This window comes from Pezoporus occidentalis, unplaced genomic scaffold (assembly GCF_034315485.1).
Source record: "Pezoporus occidentalis ecotype Australia unplaced genomic scaffold, CSIRO_AGI_Poc_V1 ctg117, whole genome shotgun sequence".
In the NCBI taxonomy this organism is placed as follows: Eukaryota; Metazoa; Chordata; class Aves; order Psittaciformes; family Psittacidae; genus Pezoporus; species Pezoporus occidentalis.
The window spans coordinates 4,840,694-4,864,918 of NW_026912961.1; the positions used below are offsets into that span (position 1 = coordinate 4,840,694).

Here is a 24,225-nt window from a genome sequence, read left to right on the forward strand (position 1 = left end):
TTGTCTGAGGTATTTTTTTGTATTTTATTGTTGCAGATCTTACAGACATTAGCGCTCAGTTAAATAAAGGAATGTAGCACAGTAAATACATCACAACAAAATAGCTGGCCAGAAACTCCCCACCCTGCCCACCGAAAACAAAAAGCTCATTCCTCTCCCCCATACCCTCCCCTCTCTCAAATTAAACCACTGCAGCTTCATTACAGAGGTCAAAGACCTGTGGCAAAGAACATCAGAGGAATTACATTCAGTAGATGTGCAGTATCAACATTCCAGGCTCACATAGATTTATATATATATTTATATTTATATATAGAGATCATTAAATGTTTACAAAGAACAATATTGTTACAAATACAATACTATGCTTCTCCCAATGCTTTACAATAATTTCTATTCACCCTCTTTTACAGAACAATAGTACTTCATTGCCTAGGTACTGCGCTAAATATGTGCAAGAGATCTCAACCACACTGCAGTCTTCAGAAATACAATTCATCTAGAAAACAAGCAAAGCAAGCAAACCTGGAAGTCCTAACTGAGTCTCAAATTCAAACAAGACCCAAAACAAATGTGTGAAACTCACCGACAAAAAATATAAGGGATGTTTCATCCTTAATGTAAACACTGAAGAGTTAATTAGAGTGTATGAAGTGTCAAGGTTGAAAAAGAATTCAGGTCTGTCCCTTAAGAAGGAATGTAAACCAGCAGTTTGCTCCATTGAATCTGTCAAAAATTCACATGTAATCTAAGAAACTCCTGCAACAGTCTAGAGAACCATCAGCTTTCTCTTCCAAGCTCCTTTTCCTTGAAACTCTTTCCCTTTACAAAGTAAAATGGGATTGTTCACAAGACTGTTATCAGAAGTGTGTATGCACTAAGGACCTCCCAGTTTAGAAATCTTATGCACACACTGTAACTGGAAAAACTGAGATTTTTTTTTTTTGCTAGACTCTGATCCTGCAAGCTTTCACCTGCTTAATGTTAAGCACCGATTTATCATGGACTGTGGAAGCACTCAAGTGTCAGCAACTTCACAGAATCTTGGCAGTAAATTTTCAAAGAAACAGTTGCTTAATCTCTAAATATGTTTGCATATTCAGATCTTCCTAATTTCCCAGTGAAGCGAGTTAAAGACCTCACCACATGAGCTGGACAGAACCACACAAACAAGTGAAGCAGAGGGTGTAAACATTGCAGGAACCAGAAGCATGATAACTGTGTCTTCAAAGAGTTCACTAAGTTTCCTCAGGCAGCTCATGGCAAGGCTGCACTCTATATAATCTTCTAAATTGTACATGGTTATATACCATATTTACATATATTACTATATATGTGGAAAGTTTGGGAAAAATGTTCAAATGGTCATAAACCAGATGTCTACAGTTAAACAATATATTCAGAAGTCATTCACTATCTAGTTGCATCAGTCAGGTAGCAGAGGTAAGTACTAACCTGGAATACTAACACCGCTCTCTTGTGCAATCTGCTGTTCTGGAGATTTGGCTTAAATCATATAACAAGAACTGCAAGTAAAATCAAGTCATCGTACATTAATCTCAACACTAGAACATATTCACTTGCTACAATAGCTTATGCACCACTTCATTATTTTTTTTAAAGATTACTGCCCACTGAAATATAAAGTTTATTCTCTACCTCTGATCAGCCCCTGGATATCCATGATTTCTGGGAGCCAAAAATGGACCTTTGGCAAGAGCGCCCAATGACTCTTAGCAGTGTTTGCACCAAGTGTGCAGATGCACGTAAAAGCACACTCATCCACTTCTATGAATCTCCATAGTAATGTCCAGGCATTGCTGCTGGACTGCAAATAATACTTAGATTGCACAGTCCACCCCACAATAACTAAGAAAAAAGTGACCATTATCCAAGTTCACATTTGCAAAGCAAAAGTGGTCTGTGGCTATGTGTGGCCTGCTCTTATTTTCATCTCACTAAGCCCTTCCAATATAGTCACAATATAGCAAACTGTTTCTTCAAAAGAAATCAACACATTAGCCTGGACTAAATGCATGGTTTGATTTCAGCATAAATACCAGTATATAGTCTGGCTAAAAAGTAACTATGGAGAAAGAAGAATTCTTCTCTCACTAGGAAGACAAGCCATTGCTTATTCCCTCCTACCCTTGAAAAACAACCAAACCCCTTTTCCCCCTTTTGCCTCTAGCATGCAAGTTACAGGCCAATTAAATCCTAATCCTAGAGTTAATACATCCCTACAATTTATCATCTTCATACAAGTGCATATAGTATACACATCTCCTTTAAGTGCTATACATACGGAAAAAAAAAAAATCAGAAGTTGAATTATATAACAAAATAAGTAAGTTTATCCCCACTTCATCCACTGCCACTGTTCTCTATTTAGTGAACTAAAGAAAAGTCAATAAAATTAGATAGGTCTTTGGACAAAAATATATGTTAAAACTGGCTCAGAGAGCAAAATTACTTAGAATAGTCTGCAGATCTCTTATATTCAAACTTCATAAATAGCAAGCACAAGTTTAAAAAGGTCTATATACACTGGCACACATGGTTGTGTGCACCAAATTCTGAATGAAGAGCCTAGAAAAAGTGTAGCTCTTCATGAAATCCCCTCATTATTTCTCTTGTAGATATTTAAATATCCTCCCCCCCCTCCTTTAACCTCTAAAATAGGCAAGGGACTATATGACGTGTTGCATATAAAAACAAAGTAGAAGAAAACAAATTAGAAACCTGGGGGCAGAGAGGAGGAGGCAGCTGTAAAAAATGCCTCTCAAATGACTCAGCATAAGTAAACACAAGTGTAACATGTTTCAACAACTCTCAAAGTACCCTTTGGAGTCCTACTATCATGAAGAACTGAAAACAGAGAGGAATTTAAAGGTGTGTATTTGGACAGTCCATTTTACAACAGCAGCATCTATTGAGTCCTCATAATCAGGTAATTCTTTCTGAGGGTGAAACTATCTTTTTGGTACTTTTTGTACAGGCATAAACTTTTAATATTGAACTCAGTGCCTGGGGGAAAATAGGGCAAGAAAAGCAAAATCGCACACAAAACATCCAAGAGAACACTTTTCACCCTACAGTTTTATCTGTTTGGTAAAGACATTTCATTAAGCAATGTTTAATTTACTCAGTTTGTAAAATTATAGCCACAAAAATAAGACTAATTATGTAGCATGAAGCAGGATCAATCTTCTTTGTGAATCCTGCTGTAAGCAATGCTGCTGTTATTTTCCTGTTTTGCATGTGGAACTAAAGTTTCACTTATAAAAAGATGCAACCAAAATAGTCCCATAGATGCATTATGCCCCTTCCCAAAATACAGGTGAATGGTATCAAGAAGAGGAAAAAGGGAGGGAGGAGAGAGAGACAGTGTATTTGTGTCTGTGAAGGAGAGAGAGAGAGATTGAGAAATGTCTCTGCAGACACAGAAATGCAGCACTAGAGAGACAAGCACTAATGAGGAAAAACATCCTCCATGCACATTGTGATGGTGAGGTGTAGGCTTTAGATGTAAACTGGTTGCTCCTGCGCAGTCAACAGTCTGTACATGGCAGCTGGCATAGTCTTCATATGAATCTAGAGGAAACACAGCAAGTTAATCCAAGTTCCTAACATCAACACCTCACACTAGACCACGTTGCTCAAGCCTCTGTCCAGGCTGGCACTGAACACTGCCAGGGATGGAGCATTCACTGCTTCTTTGTGAACACTTCATATTTTCAGATTAGTGAACTTGTAAAACACATGAGAACTATGGGTAAATAATAAAAGAAATAATATACTGGCTTGCTCTCACTTCCACTTTTTAGAACTGGATTGCAACAGCCTAATAGAGGCACAGTCACAGAGTTACGGAACAGTTGAAGGGACCTTTGAAGATCACACAGTCAAATCACAGAATCACAGACTCCTAAGGGTTGGAAGGGACCTCAAAAGATCATCTAGTCCAACCCCCCTGCAAGAGCAGGGTAACCTAGAGTACATCACACAGGAACTTGTCCAGGCGGGCCTTGAATATCTCCAACGTAGGAGACTCCACAAGCCCCCTGGGCAACCTGTTCCAGTGCTCTGTCACTCTCACAGTAAAGAAATTTTTCCTGATGTTCACATGGAACCTCCTATGCTCCAGTTTACACCCACTGCCCCTTGTCCTATCACTGGACATCACTGAAAAAAAACCTAGCTCCATCATCCTGACACCCACCCTTTACATATTTGTAAACATTGATGAGGTCACCCCTCAGTCTCCTCTTCTCCAAGCTAAAGAGTCCCAGCTCCCTCAGCCTCTCCTCATAAGGGAGATGTTCCACTCCCTTAATCATCTTTGTGGCTCTGTGCTGGACGCTATAGCCCTGCTGCTTCAGGCAGGGACTTCTTCCACTAGACCCAGTTGCTCAAAGCCCCATTCAACCTGACCTTGAACACTTCCAGGGCTGGGGCATCCACAACTTCTCTGGGAAATCTCTTCCAGTGTCTCACCAGCCTTACGTCCAACCTAAATCTACCTTCTTTCAGTTTAAAACCACTGTCCTGTCACAATAGGTCCTAGTAAAATGTCTCTGCCTGTCTTTCCTGTAGGCCCCCTTTAGGTACTGGAAGGTTGTGATAAGGTCTCCCTGGAGCCTTCTCTTGTCCAGGCTGAACAACCTCAACTTTTTCAGCCTTCCTTGGTAGGGCAGGTGCTCCATCTCTCTGACCATTTTTGTGGCCCTCCTATAGACCTGCTCTAACAAGACTTGTTCTGGAGACCCCAGAGCTGGACGCAGTACTCCAGGTGGGGTCTATGATGAGAGGGGAGTAGAGGGGCAGGATCACGTCTCTTGACCTGCTGGTCATGCTTCTTTTGATGTGGCCCAGAACATGATAGAATTTCTGGGCTGCAAGTGCACATGGCTAGGTGTACAAGTTTTCATCCACCAGTACCCTCAGTCCTCTGCAAGGCTGCTCTCAATCACTTCATCCCCCTGCACTGATACCGGGCTTCCCCATACCCATGTGCAGAACATTGCACTTGGCCTTGATGAACTTCATGAAGTTCACATGGGCCCAGTCCTCAAGCCTGCCAAGGTCCCTCTAGTAACATCTCTTTCCTCAAGTTTACGAACTGCACCACTGAGCTTGGTGTCACCCATAAACTTGCTGAAAGTGCACTCAATTCCACTGTCTAAGCCACTGATGAAGATGTGAAAAAGTATTGGTCCCAGAATGGTCACTTAAGGGGTACTGCTTCTTACTGGTTTCCACTGTTTGTTGCTGGTAACAGTGATGAACTGTTATATTGCCTAGACATATTGCCTGCTCTTACCTCACCAACAGCATTTGAGAGAATATGAACAATTTTCTCATGGGGTGTTGCTACAACACTCTGTCCATTGATTTCAATGATCCGATGGCCAACACGCACACCTCCTCGCTCTGCTATACCTCCTCTCATAAGGCTACAGATCTGGAAAGGAAAGAATAAATTTATCAGGGTCTGGACAAAGAACAGAGGCTTTAGATTACCCATTTTTGCCTGTAAACCACAAATCAGGATTTAAACACAGAGGCTTGCCACAAATTCTAAAATGTAATCAATCACTGATTCCAAGTAAAATTTGCTAGTGACAAATGACTAATTGTCTTCCAAAAGTAGGACAAACTGTCAGAAAAGGCTATATGTTGTACATCACATGCTATGGTTTGGAAATATAAGAATATATGAAGGACAACAGTTTAACAATGTTCAGGATACAAAGGTCTTACAACAAAAGAGGAGCAAGGACAGTCTCTTTTGAGATCACAAAATGGCTTGGTTAGACATGAATGACATAGACTAAAAGCAGCCTCTGCTACACATTTTTGTTTCTCTAACCTAAAAAAAATTGATCTGTTCCTCTGGCTGGCTTCAAAGTTGTGAAGTAAGTAGAGTCAATGACAAAGTAACCCTGAGTAACTTAGCTTTTATATCTTAGATTAACATATAGGCAAAGTCCTGCTTACTGTAAAGGGGAGAACAGCAGCTTCCCTCTTCCCATGCTTCCCTCTTCCCATACTTACAAATGGGTAAGAATTTTTATGTATACTTAAGTTTAACCAGACAGTGTGGAAGCTACTTACAATCCCATTCTGCACACTGAAGCCCAACTGGTATCTGAGGTCTGGTCTTCTGATCAAGACTGTGGTTACTGGAGGACACCTAACTATGTTCAGTTTAACCCGGGCCTGGTTTTTCAAACCCTGTGAAAAGAAATAACCTTGAAAAACGCTTGCAAAGATCGAGTGAAACATTTAACCTAAGCACTGGGGTGGGGCGAAGCATTAAAACTTTGACATGGGAACAGCCCTGAAAAAAACAGCTCTTTGTATGCATTTTAACTGAATCTGATCACTAATGCCAGGCATAAGCATCAGAATATTAAGTGAAATGCATGATAAACTATCAAATTGTTCTTGCCAAGAAGCTGACACAGCTCTTTTAAGAAAACTAGTTTCCTGTCTCCAATGTCTTCATTTGATAACACAAACCATGTATGAAAAGAATACTGAACAGGTCTAATGCAGCTCACCAAAAAAACCCACAACAATGACTGTGGCTGGGAAATAAAATTGTAAATAAGTAGCGTAGACAGTTACAAATAAATGGCTTCCCTAATGAGATATAATAAATTCCGTCAAGCATATAGTAGGTTCTGATCATATCATGCTTGTATAAACAGTAGTCCTTATTTCTGTGCCTTCTCCCTTCTGAACAAGCTGTATCACATTCACCATGAAGTCCTTTCTATGAGAAGAAAATTGAAGGAGGAAAATTTATTTTTGCCGTCATGGTGGTAAAACACTCGAACTAATTGCCCAGAGAGGTTGTGGAGCAGCCATCCTTGGAATTACTTAAACCCTAGTGGGTATATCCCTAAGCAACCTTCTCTACTTTGAACCAAAGTGTTGGTCTAGACCAGCTTCAGTGGTGACTGCTAGCGTCAGAGACTGTGACTGTATGTCTCCATGAAAACTCAAATTAAAAATGCAGATAAATTTACAACTTCAAGTATTCAGAGCTCTTGGAAATAAGATATTTTTCTGAAATGCTTAATTCAAAGAAAAGATTAGCCATGAATAGGTGCACAAATAAAATCCACACCAAGAAAGAAATGCTTTATAAAGAATACAGCAACTTCCACATTACTTAATACAACACCCACCAAGTCCATTACCTACTTCTGAATTCCTTTTATTCCTTTTATAGGCACAATTGAAATATGGGTCCCACAGAAATGGTGTCTGACACTGACTTCAGAAGTTTAATTCTGAAAAATAGTTCCTATTACAGCTAAGGTAACACACTGAAGTCTCTACATCCAGTTTACTGCTGCTGATTCTGTTGATCTAAACTCCAGATTCAGCAGTGATTTGAATAGCTAGACTGATACCCTACCAGGGTGAATTGCCTTAGAGTCTGTTTTTCTGGTCAGTGCCTTAAACTGGATGAAATTATCACATGGGAAACAGCTGCCCTCACTTCCACACCTTCCTGAGCTCAGCTTGGCTCATTATTGAAAGTGGCTCCAAGAGAATGGTTGTGTGACCACAAAATGACAAAGTACATGGCTGTGGGAACTGTCTCTTCTCCACTCTCAGGAGAGAAAAGGTCTGAAATCTGTCTCTTCATGACTATGGACTTCTCCACTCTGGTGGGGAGTTAGCAGCACACTCCACATGATCAAGGGTCACTCATCTTCTATATGCAGGCCTCCATAACAACACACACTGTAGAAGACAGAGACTAATCAATCTGTACTAAGATGTGGGTACCACATTTACTAAAAAGTTTAGGGGCTTTTGCCTCAGGCTTCTAAATCCAGTGTGGTAGGAGTCATGCAGCATAGAGATGTCCATTTCAATGAGGAATTTAGGTGTCTAATTTCAGTCACCTGAGTTCATTCAGGTTACATGCCCTCAACAAAGCTTAATGAATGTGCAAGTTATTATATGTATTCCTTGAAAAAAAATAATATGACCCCTGACAAAAGATTTTCTTACTTTACAGAAAGTGCATGCATTTAAAAAACACTAATTTCCAGTATTATGCATACTGGTAATATGTTTCTGTATGCTATGCTATGCATACTGTAATAATTCTGCTGATCAGAAACCATTTGACTGACTTTATTTGCTTATCTAGTCCCTGAGTCTGTTTGCGATTGTAGCCAGCACCAGATGCTTCTGAAAAAGATACGAGTAACACAATTAGGAAATAACCACCACATATGAAAGCTTCTTCCAAGCTCTGTCAGTCTGCAATTGGTTTATGGCCAATTAGTAGCAGAGATTACATCCATAATACTGAAATTATCTCATTTGAAGTGCTTGCAAGATACTCTTCTTACCTACATAATACTCTCATCTTTTCATAGGATTCTTACTTCATGCTAAAGAAATCTGAAATCTTGAGATATTTTTGCCACATTTAAATGTATGCTGAGATCATTCAGTGGCATATATGCTTGTTACCAAAGGCACTATAGGAACAGCTCCAGATGCATGGTAATGAAGACCTTCAAACATACAGACTATCTTTTCCTTAGACAATGTAAATGGTTAGAGTTCCTATAGCAACAGCAGTTATCAGTGAGGAAGAGAAAGGTCTGCAGAAGCTGGAAACAGCAAAGTGGGTTGTTTCTGTTTTGAGAAAGTACAGATGAGCACAGTGAAAATCCTTCTGACAAGGCTCTGAATCAGAGAAGCTTAATTCATCCTGGTTTTAGAAAGAATTCTTTTCTTTTACTTTGCAAAGGAAAAACATTTTGCAATTTTACCAAGTACAAAATGAATAAAACATATTACATAGTACAACTCGTTACCAGAAAGTTGCCTAATAAGTAAGTTTAACAGGCATATTCCTAGAAATCAGAGAAGGATTTCTGTATAGTACACTAGCAGCATTACATCACCTATCTACAGGACATGTTTTGATCTGCAAGAGCTCTGTGGGGCTATTTTGATGAATAACAAAGTCCATATAGCTTAAACATTCCCTGGTAACACATCTTTTCACCTCTTGAAACTCTGATGCTGAAATACCTATTCCTTTGTACACTACAGCTACCCCAGACATGCTTTTTTGCAGTTACACACTTTCCTGACATCAAGAAAACTCTTTTAATTAAAATATCCCATTTAGCCAAGTAAAGAGAAGCATCAGACTTCTAAATATATCAGGCAAAGTTTCTAGAGAGGAAAAGCACTTCTTTAATTCAAACTTTAAAAGTTTTAAAAATAGTTAAAACCAAGCAAAAGGCATCAACTCTATTTTGGCCAGATACTGGGAGGCATTTAAGCAGCTGATAGGACAATACCAGGGACCTGTGCCTCCATTTGTCACATAAAATTTTAAGCATGTATCTTTTAATATCTTCCTTCTGAACAAATGTCCTCTTGTGAAGTTCTGTACAGAGTCCTTTTCTATACAAGTAAATGGTATGGCTCACTTTCTGGGAATTAGAAGGTTGGTGTAGCATAATTACCACTGTAGTTTAAAGATCATGAAATGGAAAATGCTATACAAACAGTTGTTAAGAATTTACTTACAAATACTGTACTTTTTGGTCTCCTAATGGGGTTAATATGTAACCCTTTCAAAATGTGTAACCTCCAGAACATTCTCCTTACCTTTATAATGCTCTGACATGTTGACAGTGGTAAACCAACCAAACTGGTCCCATTGATTGACATGATCTGGTCCCCTATGTTCAGCTTCCCAGACTTCTCTGCTGGTCCTCCATGCATCATGTTGGCTATGATAACCGTAGGCAAAATGGATCCCCAGCCAGACTCCACAATTACCACACCTAGGATTTCTCCTTTTTGCTTTTCAATGTAAACCTGTATCATAAGAAAAAGTGTTTCAAGAAGTTTTTTCATATTTATAGAAGTAACACCACTCCCCTACAAGCATTCATTTAACCAAGAAATATACTGCTCTTTATTTGCAACCTGCTTTCCTAATTCAAAAGTAAAGCAAACTAGGGTACACATTTTACAACATTTCATTTGTATTCAAACATGAGATAAACACCATCACATAATACAGATTTTGCTCAGTGTGAAAACACTCCTCACAACATATGAACAGAAGAAATTGGAGTGGAAAACACCCACATGCCCTGGGCTTTAGCAGACAAAGATAATAGGAAGAGATTGCAAGAGTTTATGACTGTTGTAAAGAATACGAGAATGATTCGTGTCAAGAACTTAGGAATCATTGTTACCAATGCACCTGTGACCAGTGTACCATGTGTGGAACGTATAAAAACGACCTTGATTATAATAAATGTTGCTGTCAATGTAATGATGGGAAAGAAGAAAGAAGGGAATAAGCTAGTCCCCTCTTTAATCATTTAGACTGTTAAAACAATAAGGAACGCTTTTAGCTTTGTTTAGCTGCTTGAATGCTTTAAGGGGGTTAAGTAACCAAGGAGACACATCCTGTTAAATATACGGGTCTAAGATTGTGGTTAAGCTTGTGATAGACATCTTTCTGATAATGTACTACCGAGAAGTTTCAGTATGTTTCTTTACCTGGAGAGAAGACCCCACCAACGGGACAGAAACAAATGAAAAGGAGCCACATCGAGTTTCGGGCAAAGAAGACAACAGGATTGGCTGGAACTCAAAACCAGGAACTGAAACCCGGGACTGAGAAGTATAAGAGATTGTACCCCAAAAACCCCGGTGTGCGTTGTTGGCGGAGCAGAGACTCCCCGCACACCCAGCATTGCTTGTTTATTGCCTCTTGATATTAATCAATTATAATAAAATAATTATTTATGGCCAAGGCTAAATTTTTATAACACTGTGGATTCGAAAACCACTATCTATGTATAGGTAGACTGGCTCATCTTACTTGGTTACCCAAGATACAAATCTTTTCAGCAAACACAATATTTTAAAATCTGGAATTGCCCACTTTCACAAACACCTGTGCCTCTATAAATTTTTTACTGTTTATTGTTGTCCTGGTTTCAGCTGGGAGAGAGTTAATTTTCTTCCTAGTAGCTGGTGCAGTGCTGTGCTCCAGCTTTAGTCTGAGAACAATGCTGATAACACACCAATGTTTTAGTTGTTGCTCAGTAGCGCTTACTCTTATCAAGGTCTTTCCAGTCTCTCACACTCTGCAACTGAGGAGGGGAACAAGAAATGGAAGCAAAGCCAGGACACCTGACCCAAACTAGCCAAAGGGGTATTCCATTACCACAGGATGTCATGCCCAGTATATAAACTGGGGGGAGTTACCTGGAAGGGACTGATCGCGGCTCAGGGATGGGCTGGATATCAGTCAGTGAGCAATTGTACTGTGCAACACTTGTCTTTCTTGGGGTTTATTTTTCCTTTTTTGTTGTCTCCCTTTTAATTTCAATTATATAATAATAATAATTTAATTTATTTTTATTACTAAAATGTTCTTATCTCAACCCACAGGTTTTACCTTTTTTTCTGATTCTCCTTCCCGTCCCACTGTGGGGGGGGGAATGTGGGGAGTGAGCAGCTGTGTGGTACTGAGTTACCAAGTGGGGTTAAACAATGACAACTGTAATCTCTTAAACTGTGCTAATCTGTTAATCTGTTTTAAATTAATTTTCAAACATGTCAGAAAATTGTTTGGTAAAAAGAATACAAACAGATGGTAAACCATTTCACTGCTGATAAATTCGGGGTTCACTGTTTGCCTTTGAAACAGAAGTGATGACAGGGTGCCCTACTTGAGAGGATATCCTAGACCTACTGATGTCATTTATACAAAGTACTAATGGCTTTCTGATTTCTACCAGCATGGATCTGCAAGTGGTACAGAGCAGCTTAATGCTGTAACAGAAGAAAGATGAGACATACATCTTTGCAATTTTCAGATTTGGAGAAGTGGATCAGGTCATCATTGTACATGTCCTGGGTATTGAGCAAGTCACTATATTCCTTCTGGCTCAGGTCTTCTGGGTTGATTCCGTTTGCCCTCAGAAATTCCTGGTAGGCCACACTGAATGCTTGACCTATGGACTGTGCAATCAGCTGTGCCTGTAGAAGTTCCCAGAGAAAAGAAAAAGTTGAAACATAAACCTGAAACTTTATGCTGGTCTTGTCCACTGACACCTTCTATGTTACAATCACACTCTAAAATGGATCATCAACTTAATGAACCTTCAAGTTACTGCAATCCGGCTTAAAAATATTTGTGTTAAAAACTAATTTAAAATACCCACAAAATATCAACACATTCACCTGTGCCATGAATCCAGCCTGCTAAACAATTACAAATGAAAAATATAAATAAAGCCATCCTCTCACAGGTGAGAACTGCTAGTATAAATGTAAATGTATACTCACTATAGTCACTGTAGCTCATACCTACAATTCTTCCCACATATGCACCTCCCAGATGGCTCTCCCTTCTAGCAGAGGCAATGCCATTCGCTGACAAGCCAGCAGTGAAAATTAAAATGTCCACTAGAAAACACACATCCACATTTAAGAGGGTATTCCCTCCTTTTCTTACCCTCCTTTAAAATTCATATTCATATTGATTTTACCTCAGTCTCAGATGAAAAAGGAAAACGGCAGCAACTGGTGACCTTGCAGTGACTGGAAATAGTCACACACATCTTCTCCACCATGCTACCTCCTTTAACCCCTTTCACCTATGTTTCTTGTTTCCCTCCCTCCAGTTCCCATGACTCTGCCAGCTCCCTTTCCCTCTCAGCCTGTCCTTTGTGTGCACCCTTCAGCACCTGCAGGTTCCAATAACCTCTGCACCTAAAGCCACCAAATGCACCACTCACTACAGCGCACTGCTCCCATCGTGAGCTGCTCTAGATCTGCAGCAATGTGAGAGAAATTGTGCACAAGCCAGACACAGGAAAAGCTCTGGGTCATGCAAGGTAGGGGAAACAGTATGACAAGAGGGCTGCTTCTCTTCAAGGTAGTGATCATAGTTTGCAAGAGACAGCTAATGGCCAGGACAGGAAAGCAGCAGTACTGCTGTGCGTAACTGGAGCAATACATGCAGCAAGCACTGTGTGGTGCATAGAAGTTGGCCTCAATATATACTGAAACACTCCCTTGGAACACAGTGCTGGCTGTGGCAAAGGATGGGAAAAAGAGAGGAGAGCTGCACATCTGACAAGGCAGGCCTGGGGGAGTGATGCTGATAAATACTGCTCAGGTGTATTTTTTTACAGGCTGCTAGCTGCATTTAAACTTCAGTTTGGTCCTCAATGAATAAAAGTTTCCCAATTCAGAAATAAAAAGTTGATTGTATCTTAAAGCAACTTAAACTAGCATTAAATCTGCTGATGAGAGCAGCATGATTGCCAGTGCTGAAAAGGCCAGTAGCTAGACCAGTAGTATTTTACCATTTCTCAGATCAACCCAGTTTTGACAGTGAGAACAAGACAGCAAGAAAATGAGAAAAATACAGATTTATAGCTCAGTAACCCAGTGAGGAAAGAAATGCAGACTTTAAATTCATACACATGTATGAATTCATGCACATCTTCTCCCCAGGAGACGATAACTCCCATTTAGACACTCAGCATTTGGACATATCACTAGGGTTCAGCTCTTTTGAAGATCCATCTCTAAATAAGGTTGAAAATTTGGTGATGTGCTCCTCTTCCAAGCAGAGACACACTCTAGTCAACACCTGTTCAAGGGCTTACAGCTTTTATGTCAGTTACTGGGTAAATTCTTCTAAATACGCAACTGTCCCAGCAGAAGAAACAGTGACAATGATAAATACGTGAGTTTTATAACACAAACAGACTCACTTCACTGAATGCACAAGATCTTTGAAGCCATCTACTTGCTGCTAACAGGTGCTACAGTGTTTACATTCTAACTCTTTCTTAGTCATTTGGGTATTTGAGATTGATTTTGCAAACTATTTGCGAACTATACCATGACTAAGAAGAGTTGATATAATCTCCTACAATTTCCTATGATATTTTCACATCGTTGAGCAATGCTTTTATTGCATTTACAGGCATGTCCTTTCCAGACCAACATCCAGTGGCAGAGGGAGGATCACATCTGACACAAATACGGCTGACCCAAACAAATTGTTTGGCAGTGATGTCAGCGACAAATCATAGTATCAGTGATCCCCAAATGGAAATATAGATTCTGGCTAGCCAAAGTATTAACAGCAACCTAGGAAACAGATCCAGAAAGTCTAACCATAGTCAGACCACTGTTGGCTTAAATCATAGTTTTAAACTAACAGTAGTGTGTGTGGCTTTAAACTAACATAGTAAAATACAGCAAACTGTTCTAACTTGCTAACACGTAGAGAGAAAGGAATGTTTGGCTGACAAGGGAAGGAACATCATGGGACTGATAACAACTAAGGAGACAGTAAATAATATCAAGGATGCTAGCCTTCAAGACAAAATAGTGGCACCCAGTGTGGAGACAGACTGGAACAGAATAAAGAAAGGACATACCCATTGCTAACTCAGCACTAGCACTTGTCAGAGTGTGCAAGCACTGAGCCCATTCAGTAAATGCAGTGAGGAAGACTCTCTGCTACCACCAGAGACCCTTACTCAGCAAGAAAGCACATGCATAATTAGAATGCAAATATTATAATTAGTTCCTGGAAAAGCTATGAGTATGTGTAAGTATGAGATATATATAGCCACTGTTTGCAAGTGACGGGTGCCCTCACTCTTCCCTAAGAAAATAAGCATCCCTGATAGATTTATGTTCTCATATGTACAATCTGAGCTGATATTTGTAAGCTGATGCAACTGGGCCCTCCTCTCATTGTTACTGGAAGACATTAAAAGAACTTAAAACTGGGAACCATTTCTATGAGCACCAATTTTGTGAGTAAAATGTCAGGTCCAAACATGCAAACAGAAGGCAAGCTCCTCTGCTTAGATGAAATATTTGGTTGCAGTTAAAGAACAAACAGGACCACTTTCAATGAACTTAAAGCCTACCAAAATGGGCTTACACTTCCACCCCTAGAAAATTACAAGACAAAGTGATTCCTTACGTCCTCAGACTCAAAGACGTGGCAAATCATTTTGTACTGCCTCTTTCCATCTTGGGAAGGGTGAGATGCTTCCACATTATCCTGGGAGTTAGACCGCGGCATTCGCCTACGAGCCATCAAAACAACTATATTTCCTATATCTGCAATGTAAGAAATGGTCCGCAGGGGATGATCCATCATGGTTTCCTGAGGAATACAAATAATAACATGAGCAGCCACTGCAACAAAGTTCTTATTGCTCACACAGTATTATGAAAGCAAACAGCAATGTAAGACCCCTGTTAAAGTGAAGTCTGTAATACAAGAGGATGCTGATAAAAACCAAGAGCTTCACTTCCCAGAAGTAAAACAATGAGCAAACTTTACAAATGAAAGTTGTGTTTTCTACAGAAAAACACATAAAGACCACAATAACAGAACCTGAATACATTAGGCATGTATGTACAAAGGACTATGAGCTTCATATTATCATAACCAAATATTTTGGGCTACTCTGGACACAGTCAACACTTAATGCACCATGTCTTGTAAAAAATGGGCTGACTGCAATTAGCTAACCCGCAAATTCAAATAATTTTTACACAGGCACACCAGAGTAACTGCTCTTGAGCATGGATTTCTTCTTAGGAAATCCTGGAAGGAAATACAAAAGCTAGCACTTTTTGAATGACAACTTTTGGCAGGTGGGTGAATGTCTCTTTCAGTAGCATACTACCACAATACTGACAAAGGTGTCTTTGTCTATATACCTGTGTGTCTGCATTCAGTACTTTTATTCGCTGTGTAGAAATGAAGAGGTCCACTTCAGTCATGGGTTGAGATTCACCTTCTGGAGCCTGCAAGTAAACAGATTAGAGTCAAACAAACACATTAGGAAACTTAATTACTGAGGATGTTAGCTCACAAACAGGGGTGCACTAAGACACAGTCACCAGAACAACAATGCAAGATAAGAGTATTAGACTGCAAAAGCTAAACACAAAGATATGGAAACTATATATACATGTGATAGTCAGTATTAGCTGAAAAAAATGTTAACCTCATAAAAGCTTCCCTGGTATTTTTCTTCAATCAGTAAAATTATATCTGATGATATTTTTCCTCATTCAGTAAACTTATATCTGACTGCAATATGAACTATATAAAGATTTCATAATAATCAAAATGATTCTCCCATTTTCTCCAACTATAAATCCCACCTTAAAGGAGTTTTTCACACAGCCGTAGCTGAAAAAGGAGTTTTTTCACAGCAGCTCTTGCCTGAGGAATTTCTGTATGACCTAACAGTGACTGACAAGTGGAAAAACAACAGTAGAAAAACCTGTACCACAGGTGGGTACAGTTTATGCAATTCATAATGGAGTTCTGTTAAGAAGATCTTCACAGTCAGACAATATACTATTTAAGCACTAGCCCACTTCAGAAGTCGTATTTCGTTAACTGGAAGCAAACATTTGTAATACTTTTTTTTTTTATTAGATTTGTTAAAACATACTTAAAAACTCTCTAAATTAAATTTATTACTAGTATGAGTCAATCTCCACGTATTACTGTATGTAAACACAAACTTTTTTCTTTTTTGCATCCAGCAATTTGACACATCTGTCAATCAAAGCACTCTTATAAAAAGATAAAATAAAATAAAGTTAAAAAAGACTGATTTTTAATCTACCATTTTACAAGTCAAAACATTTGCCATGGCAGTCCTGCTTCTTCAGTACGCATTTTGGGTACTGTCTGTAACCATTTGATAAATCCAATCTTTATTTCTAACATGAAATGGCTAATGATAAGCAACAAAAAATGGCCAATCAGGCAACTGATTTCTGAGAAATGTTAACTTGCATGGTGGCTCAGAAATAAATCTAAAAGAACCTTGCTGGATGCAGAAAATAAAAACACAAAATAAAAGCAAAAACCCTCCCAGAAAACAAAAGAACAGGCATAACATCAAGCTGATGGAGTTTGTACTGCACCTTCTTCCTGCTTTTGGCTAATTTCTGGGCCATCTGCTTAGCATGGAACAAACAGAGACAGGAGAATAGTTAGAAAAGAACTTACAGAGACTCCAAGTCAAGCAGGAATCTGCATGCTTAATGCCAGGGCTCAGAGACTACTAGGTGCTCTAAATTAGTCCCTGCTTAGATTCATTTTCTCCTTTACTATTTTTTAAGAAAAAAATAAAAAATAAAAAAATTCAATTTTAGCACAGTTACTTTAAAACTGAAAAGAAACTGCACCAAAAGAATCAGGAAGACTACAAAAGGATTTTTTTTTTAAAGGAAAAAACCCAGAGCTTCCCTCATTTACAGCAGTGAAAAGCATGTTACTATTTTTGAAGCAACACGGTTGTAAATTGTGAGAGAATAATCTTAACCATTACTATTCCATTTTCCAATCTAACAAATTAGAATTCTAAAATTAGAATCTAAAGAATTAGACTCAAATTTCCTAACGCTCTCCTGCTTAAACAATCTTCAGAAAATAATCTCCCTAAAAGTACACTACCTCGTCCTAGAGAAACAAAATGGCAGAAGGTAAATTTCACCTCTATTTTCCCTTCCTTCTGTGCAAATATACCCATACCAATGTTAGCACTGCATATTTGGACAACAGGGTTTCCTGTGACACCTGCACAAAGGTATGTCCATACTACCACATTTTTTCAAGAAGGCAGTGGAGCATGTGCTTCACTTCCACAAACACCTGAAAATAAATTCCTTGTGCATAGGTAGTTTAATAGATTTATATCCAGAGATGTATCAACTCCTTTCAACAAACTGATTATTTATGTGCTACTACTGTGGTAACAGTAATGACACAAATAAGCCCCATTTTTACAGTCCTGCAATAATTAATTCAAACCAAGGTAAACTGAACTTACAGACTTGCTTACTAAAGAAATGCAATACTCACTAGGCTGGCACATACCCTTTTACTTCCAAGGGTTAACAGCCTCTTAGCTAATTAAGTCAGACTTGTGGTGGGAAGGACGCTTACTATTACAGGCTTCACAGTGATTCAAGGCTAACTACTTTTCTTGAAGAACAAGCAGGAGGCCTGAATCACAAGGCACATCAAATGTTTTATACTGATGCTCACAACTTAAATCTGTCAGGTTTTGCCTAAATAAATCTGAAAGCAGCTACTGAAACTTGAGATGGTGCTGCTTATTTGCAATTACAAACATTTTCACATTAGTTTTTAGTCTCCTTTTTAAAACTAAGAAAATATTTGATAGCTTGGTGATTACAAAATAATGCAAAAGCAATTAGAATTGCCTCATGCTGCAGGCTCTTCATTATATTGATATTAATTTACACTGGTACTCAGAAATAATACACTCATCTTGAATAACAGCTGGATAATTGAATAATACACTGGACAAGGGGGAGACGCACGTGAGAAAAAGCATTTAAATTGCTTTCTAAAATCAAGCTTCCCTGCAAACTTCAATGCTCCTCCACGCCCAAACTTCATAGAGTGATTGGTCTCATGAAAGACGAAAAACACAGGCCAAAAAAAGAAGAAAAAGGAGGAAAAAAAATCCTTGAGCTAGAGGCTTACAATGGAGAATCAAAGATTAATCGAAATATACTGATCATTCTATTTAATGAAATTCTGCTCTTACAATGGAAGCATCTTTCTGACTTTCAAATATTTAGTAACACTAAGGTAATGAAATGGAACAAAAAATTTTACTAAGTGATTTAACACTGCACAAAAATGTCAGAAAAGAAGTTAAGGCCCGTGGGAAAAGAAAACAAATTAGTATAACTCTGTGCAAGACACTTTATCAGACAAATCCTCTTTACCACCATGTTATTTTACTAATTTAGATCAAAAGACTCCTTCTATATTTTTGGAAAAAAAACCAAAACACCCAGCCCAAAACTACCTGATCTAAACAAAGTATTTTTTGTGTGTGTGTGGTTTTTGTTTGTTCATTTGGTTTGTTGGTTGTTTTGTTTTTTTTAATTCAGAGTTAAGGATTTTTGTTCAAGGTAAATAAAATGCAATTATTTATCAAGTAGCAATTCCAAAATTACAGACTGTGAAGAACCAGCAAGCTTCCATTTAAGCTACAAGGATGTCTTAAATATACTCAAGCCCATTTAACCTGTACAAAAAATGTACTGCCACTCAGTGAACACCAAGATAACAGTGAGCAAACCAAATGTGGAGAATATTAAACTATCTCCACATATGGGTAAGATCTTTAATTACATTCAATAATAAAATCAGTTGTTATCTAAAAATGTTCAAACCTCTCACACAGGTCAAATGTGCTGATGAAAAATAAAAAGGAAAGTTAATCTTTAGTTCACATGTGAAACGTTACAACGCAGATCAGCTGTGAACTGCAGCCATGAACATCAACTTTTTTGTGTTACAAGTATTATGGATGCATTCCAAGTAAAATGTAAAAAGATACTTCTTTCTGTGTTATCTGAGAAAATAAATATGGTGAAATCCCTTTCCTAAAAGTACCTCCCAGTGGAAATATGAAATAGCTACATCTGATGAGTGCCTTCAAAGGAGTGTATCTCTTAGATGGACTTCACAGAGATGAAAACCCAAGCAAAAATACTCCTGTACTTTTAACTGATAGCTACTTATTTAAAGAAGCAGCATGAAGAATTGTTTTCAAAATCTGTTCATATTCTAAATGAATGAATAGGTGGTCTGAAGGCTCTGCTAAAAGAAAGCATCATAGAGATTATTAAATTCAAAATATGCTCACATGGAAGATATGTGTACACACCAGGCCTTAAACAAAGCTTTCCCCCACCTTTTTAATACTCTTAACTTCAAGTCTGCAAAGTTTTAAAAGTTCATTCTTAATAAAGAACCTTTGTTTAACTGCAGAGAAATATTTCACATGCAACACCTAACACATTCTGTAAACAAACATGAGTAGGGCACAAGTATTATATTCTTTTTGTGAGGAGTATTTTACACATTTGGGCTAAAGGCTATTTTATGCAGTGACAAATGTGGCAGCAAGAACTCCCATCTGTCATAATGGATTTCTCAATATAAAAGTTTAGCTTTAATGGTGATAAGCAACAAAACCAGCCAAAACCAACCCCAATAAATCAAAGATGCTAAGGTACAGGGAGGTAAATTTGCATTGCCTGAGCTTCACCTGGAATCAGAAAAGCAGTGTACAATGGTATTGAGTGCCATGCAGTAAGCCAGTAATTTGCTGAAATACCCTTACAGTTTAAGAAAATTATGCATACCAGCTAGGGTCTCACCTGGTTAACAATGCAACTCCTTGGGCCTCCATCCCATGACAAATTTGCTACAACCAAGAACATGCATGCCTGCTGATTTTTATGGATGTATAAATTATGAGCTTTGCGAGTAAAATGAGCTAAACAGATTTCTTCTGATCTGGGGCACAGCAGTGCTGAGGCACAACAGAATCCTCAGAAAGAACTTTATTTTGTTAATGATTTTCCAAGAAAAACAGTTAGCAGCAGGGAAAGATTCTACACTCTCCTACCTCCTGGGCCTGCTTTGAATCAGTTCCGTCCCACTTTTCTCTAGTACACCCCTTTAATCTTTGTCTATTGCCTACTCCCAGACAAGCTTTACCTCCTAGGTGCAAACCTCCTGTCCAGCCCCAGGTCCAACCCCTGATACCAGTTTCCTATAAGAGCTGATGCTAATCTTTTCTTTCAGCCTCTTAGACCCTGCCTCACTGAAGCCCTTACTTCACTCCTTTCTCTATCTTACCTTTAGTTTCCTGTGCATTCAAATCAGACATTTTTTCTACCATGCGGCCAAGGGGACTATTAGAGAGGCACAGCCTTACTTGCACCCAGAGCAGTAAAGAAGCACAGTGTGTAAGGGGAAGTCTCCACTGTAGTTTTGTGAAGAACCCACCAAGACCTGCCAGAGTTGAGAGAGCTGAGTGAAAAATACTTTTAAAACATGTCACTTAATTCAGAGTCTCCAGTGAATACGGATAAATGGTTCTTTTTTCAAAAGGCCATTATTGCTTAAGTTTGTGGAAGCTTCTACAGAAAGACCAGAAAGTGACTTATCTGTCAGAGGCTATATCCCTGCCTCCTCGAAAATGCTAGATGTCAGTGATTTTCAGAGACAAGGTTATAAGAACTTACGTATTTGAACATCAACAAAATTACATTTTCTGGAAGTGTCTCAACAGTTCTAGGTAGAGCTTCCCTGTCAAAGTTTCAAACACAGACCATACTGTACACCTGGCATGGAAAACATCTGAAGGAATAGTAAGAAGGATCAGCTGACTTAATAGACAGTGCTAACAGCCATGCTGATAACATGCTGTCTCTCTCTCTCTTTTATGCAATTGCACACAGAGTCTGAGTTGAAATCTAATATAAACTATACAAAAGAAGAACACACAGATATTAAACTAAGGAAAACTTTCAGCTGAGATTGTGCTGGTTAGCTGAATTAGCAGAAGGTGAAGCTGTGTGCCTACCATCCAGTCATGTATGGGTAGTGGCAATACTGCAGCGTCTTCTACAACCATGTAATACTTCATCCATATACTTTAATTTCAATGGACAAAACTAACATACCACATGCCAAATTATTTTTTTGCATACATCTCTGCACCATCACAGGATTTCCTTTTCTTTCTAAATCAGCTCATAGCAATTATGTGGTAGAGAAACTAGCACCCACAGCAGGGTCAAAAATAACTGCAGAAATTAACACACTACCAGTTCCTTCAAAAGTGCCAAGCCAGAAGCAGCTGCAGTACTTACTAGTTATACCCTAAGCCCATTTTCCCTCAACATCCAAGTAATATATAACTTAGACCACCACTCACTTCAGATTCTGGCTTAGCATACACAGCACTGTAAGTATTACTGTAGGGAATTAAAACTATTTGGTAACTTCTCCTTATCAATCCTGTTCCAAAAGCAGCTTTAAATACGTGATTTATTTTTGCAGAAAGAAAAATGAGGTACTTAACCTTTCTGAAACTCCAGATAACCTCACATGAAAAAGCCATTGCATACACAGTAAATTTATACTCACAACCTTAAAGCACCCATATGAGAAGCAGCAGGGATTATTCCTCACCTTGATCCTGCTGACAGCTTCCTGAGCCTGCATCATTCTCACATTCTTGGAGGGAGTTTTATCAGAAAGCAGTTGAGTTGAGCCAAGGTAATTGGCAGCAAAAATGATTCCATCAATTAAGTCTTCAGGATCACAAGGTCCAGGAACTGTAACACAGGAAAGCAGTCACTGAAGAAAATCATGCTGAACCACAGCAAACCAGTAGCACTTCAACAACTTGAGCTTGTACCTGATGGCTGCAAATCCTCCTCTAAAATACTTCAGTTTAGCATGATGGTATAGCAACCAGAACCTTCAAAGGTACAAAATACCAACCAAATGCTCAAAATATCTGTGGTGGGTTGACCTTTGCTGGATGCCAGGTGCCCACCAAAGCCGCTCTATCACTTGCCCTCTTCCACTAGACAGGGAAGAACAATATAATGAAAGGCTTGTGGGTTGAGATGACAGGGAGTGATCATTCACCATTTATCGTCACAGGAAAAACAGATTTGACTTGGGGAAACTATTACCAGTCAAATCAGAGTACGTTAACATGAAATAAAACCAAATCATGAGAACACCGTCCCCTGACCCGTCCCTTCTTCCTAGGCTCAACTTCACTCCCCAGGTTTCTACCTCCTCCCTTCCAGTAGTGCAGGGGGGCAGGGAATGGGGGTTGAAGTCAGTTCACCACTTCATCACATGTTGTCTCTGCTGCTCTTTCCTCCTCAGAGGAGGACTCCTCACACTCTCCACCTGCGCCAGCATGGCGTCTCACTCACAGGAGACAGTCCTCCATTAACTTTGTCAACATGAGTCCTTCCCATTGTATGCAGTTCTTCACAAACTGCTCCAGCATGGATCCCTTCCATAGGGTGCAGCAGACCATTAGGAACAAACTAGCACCAGCATGGGTACCCCGTGAGGTTACAATTCCTGCCACCAAACCTGTTCCTTGGGCTCCTCTCTCCATGCATCCACAGGTCCTGCCAAGAGCCTGCTCCAGCTCTCCATGTGGTCACAGCCTACTTCAGGCACCATCTGGTCCAGCGTAGGGTCCTCCATGGGATGCAGGGGAAATCTGCTTCACTGTGGACCTTCATGGGCTGCAGGGGCACAGCCTCACCATGGTCTGCACTGCGGGCTGTTGGGGAATCTCTGGTCCAGTGCCTGAAGCACCTCCTCCCCTCCTGCACTGACCCTGGTGTCTGCAGAGCTGATTCTCTCCATGTTCTCACTCCTCTCTCTGACAGCAATTACTGTTGTACAGTTCACACCCCCCCCCCCCCCTTCCCTTCTTAAATATGTTATCCAAGAGGTGCTTCCACCATCACTGATGGGCTCAGCCTTGGCCAGCAGTGCGTCCATCTTGGAGCTGGCTGGCATTGGCTCTGCTGGACAGGGGGGAAGCTTCTAGCTGCTTCCAGCAGAAGCTATCCCTGTAGTCCCCCTGCTACTAAAATCTGACCATGCAAACATCATGTCTCCAGCAAAAGCTGTAATTGTTAATGCAGACTGTTTCTCAGAATAGCTCATTCTTTTGTAAGCAGGGATCACCCCGGAGCAAAATCTGTGAGCTTTCACTGTTATAAAGGGACACACACAGTTACTCAGTTCACCCCTCATCCACCAAAACCAAGCTTGCAATTCTAAGATCGACAGTCATAAACAGAAAGAGGAAGGGTGCAATTTAATAACAGCCACCAGCCACTTGCTCACTTGTGCATTAGCTGCAGTTAGTACAACAGGCAGACCAAACTCCCAGGGATGCTTTACAGGTACAATACGTCTCTCCTTACCAAGAAGACTGATTGCTCAATTAAGCAAAGCACTTTTATGCCATAGACCTTTAAGAATCACTCATTCTCGACAAGGATATTGAAGTAAAGTATAGAGTTAAATTATAATGTTGGTAAACAGACAGCAGGATGGCAAAACAACTCCCTTAGTTCCACAGTTTCTTAATTATCTGACTCCCACCAACTTTTGTGGAAAGCTAGAGGGTGACAAAGTGTTCAGTGCCTAACAATGCAAATCCTTACAGAGCAGAATTTATCATCTGTAAGCATTCTGGAGTTTGGCAATCATATCTAAAAATTGTATATGTAAAA

The 24,225-nt window shown here is 39.4% G+C and overlaps 1 protein-coding gene across 4 annotated transcripts in view; it reads right to left on the reverse strand.

The window, feature by feature from the left end:
• APBA1 (amyloid beta precursor protein binding family A member 1) overlaps positions 1-24,225 on the reverse strand; it is a 92,787-nt gene continuing 68,562 nt past the window's right edge. For 3 of the 4 annotated variants that reach the window (XM_062641386.1, XM_062641376.1, XM_062641394.1), the window contains exons 5-13: positions 22,133-22,278; positions 17,023-17,055; positions 15,796-15,882; positions 15,047-15,232; positions 11,887-12,066; positions 9,667-9,879; positions 6,118-6,237; positions 5,324-5,464; positions 1-3,594 (exon numbers count right to left, since the gene is read on the reverse strand). In XM_062641386.1, the coding sequence (XP_062497370.1) occupies positions 3,523-3,594; positions 5,324-5,464; positions 6,118-6,237; positions 9,667-9,879; positions 11,887-12,066; positions 15,047-15,232; positions 15,796-15,882; positions 17,023-17,055; positions 22,133-22,278 (1,178 nt within the window). In that variant the 3' untranslated portion in view covers positions 1-3,522. The remainder of the gene's footprint in view (positions 3,595-5,323; positions 5,465-6,117; positions 6,238-9,666; positions 9,880-11,886; positions 12,067-15,046; positions 15,233-15,795; positions 15,883-17,022; positions 17,056-22,132; positions 22,279-24,225) is intronic. The other variant, XM_062641404.1, reaches the window with a different exon arrangement.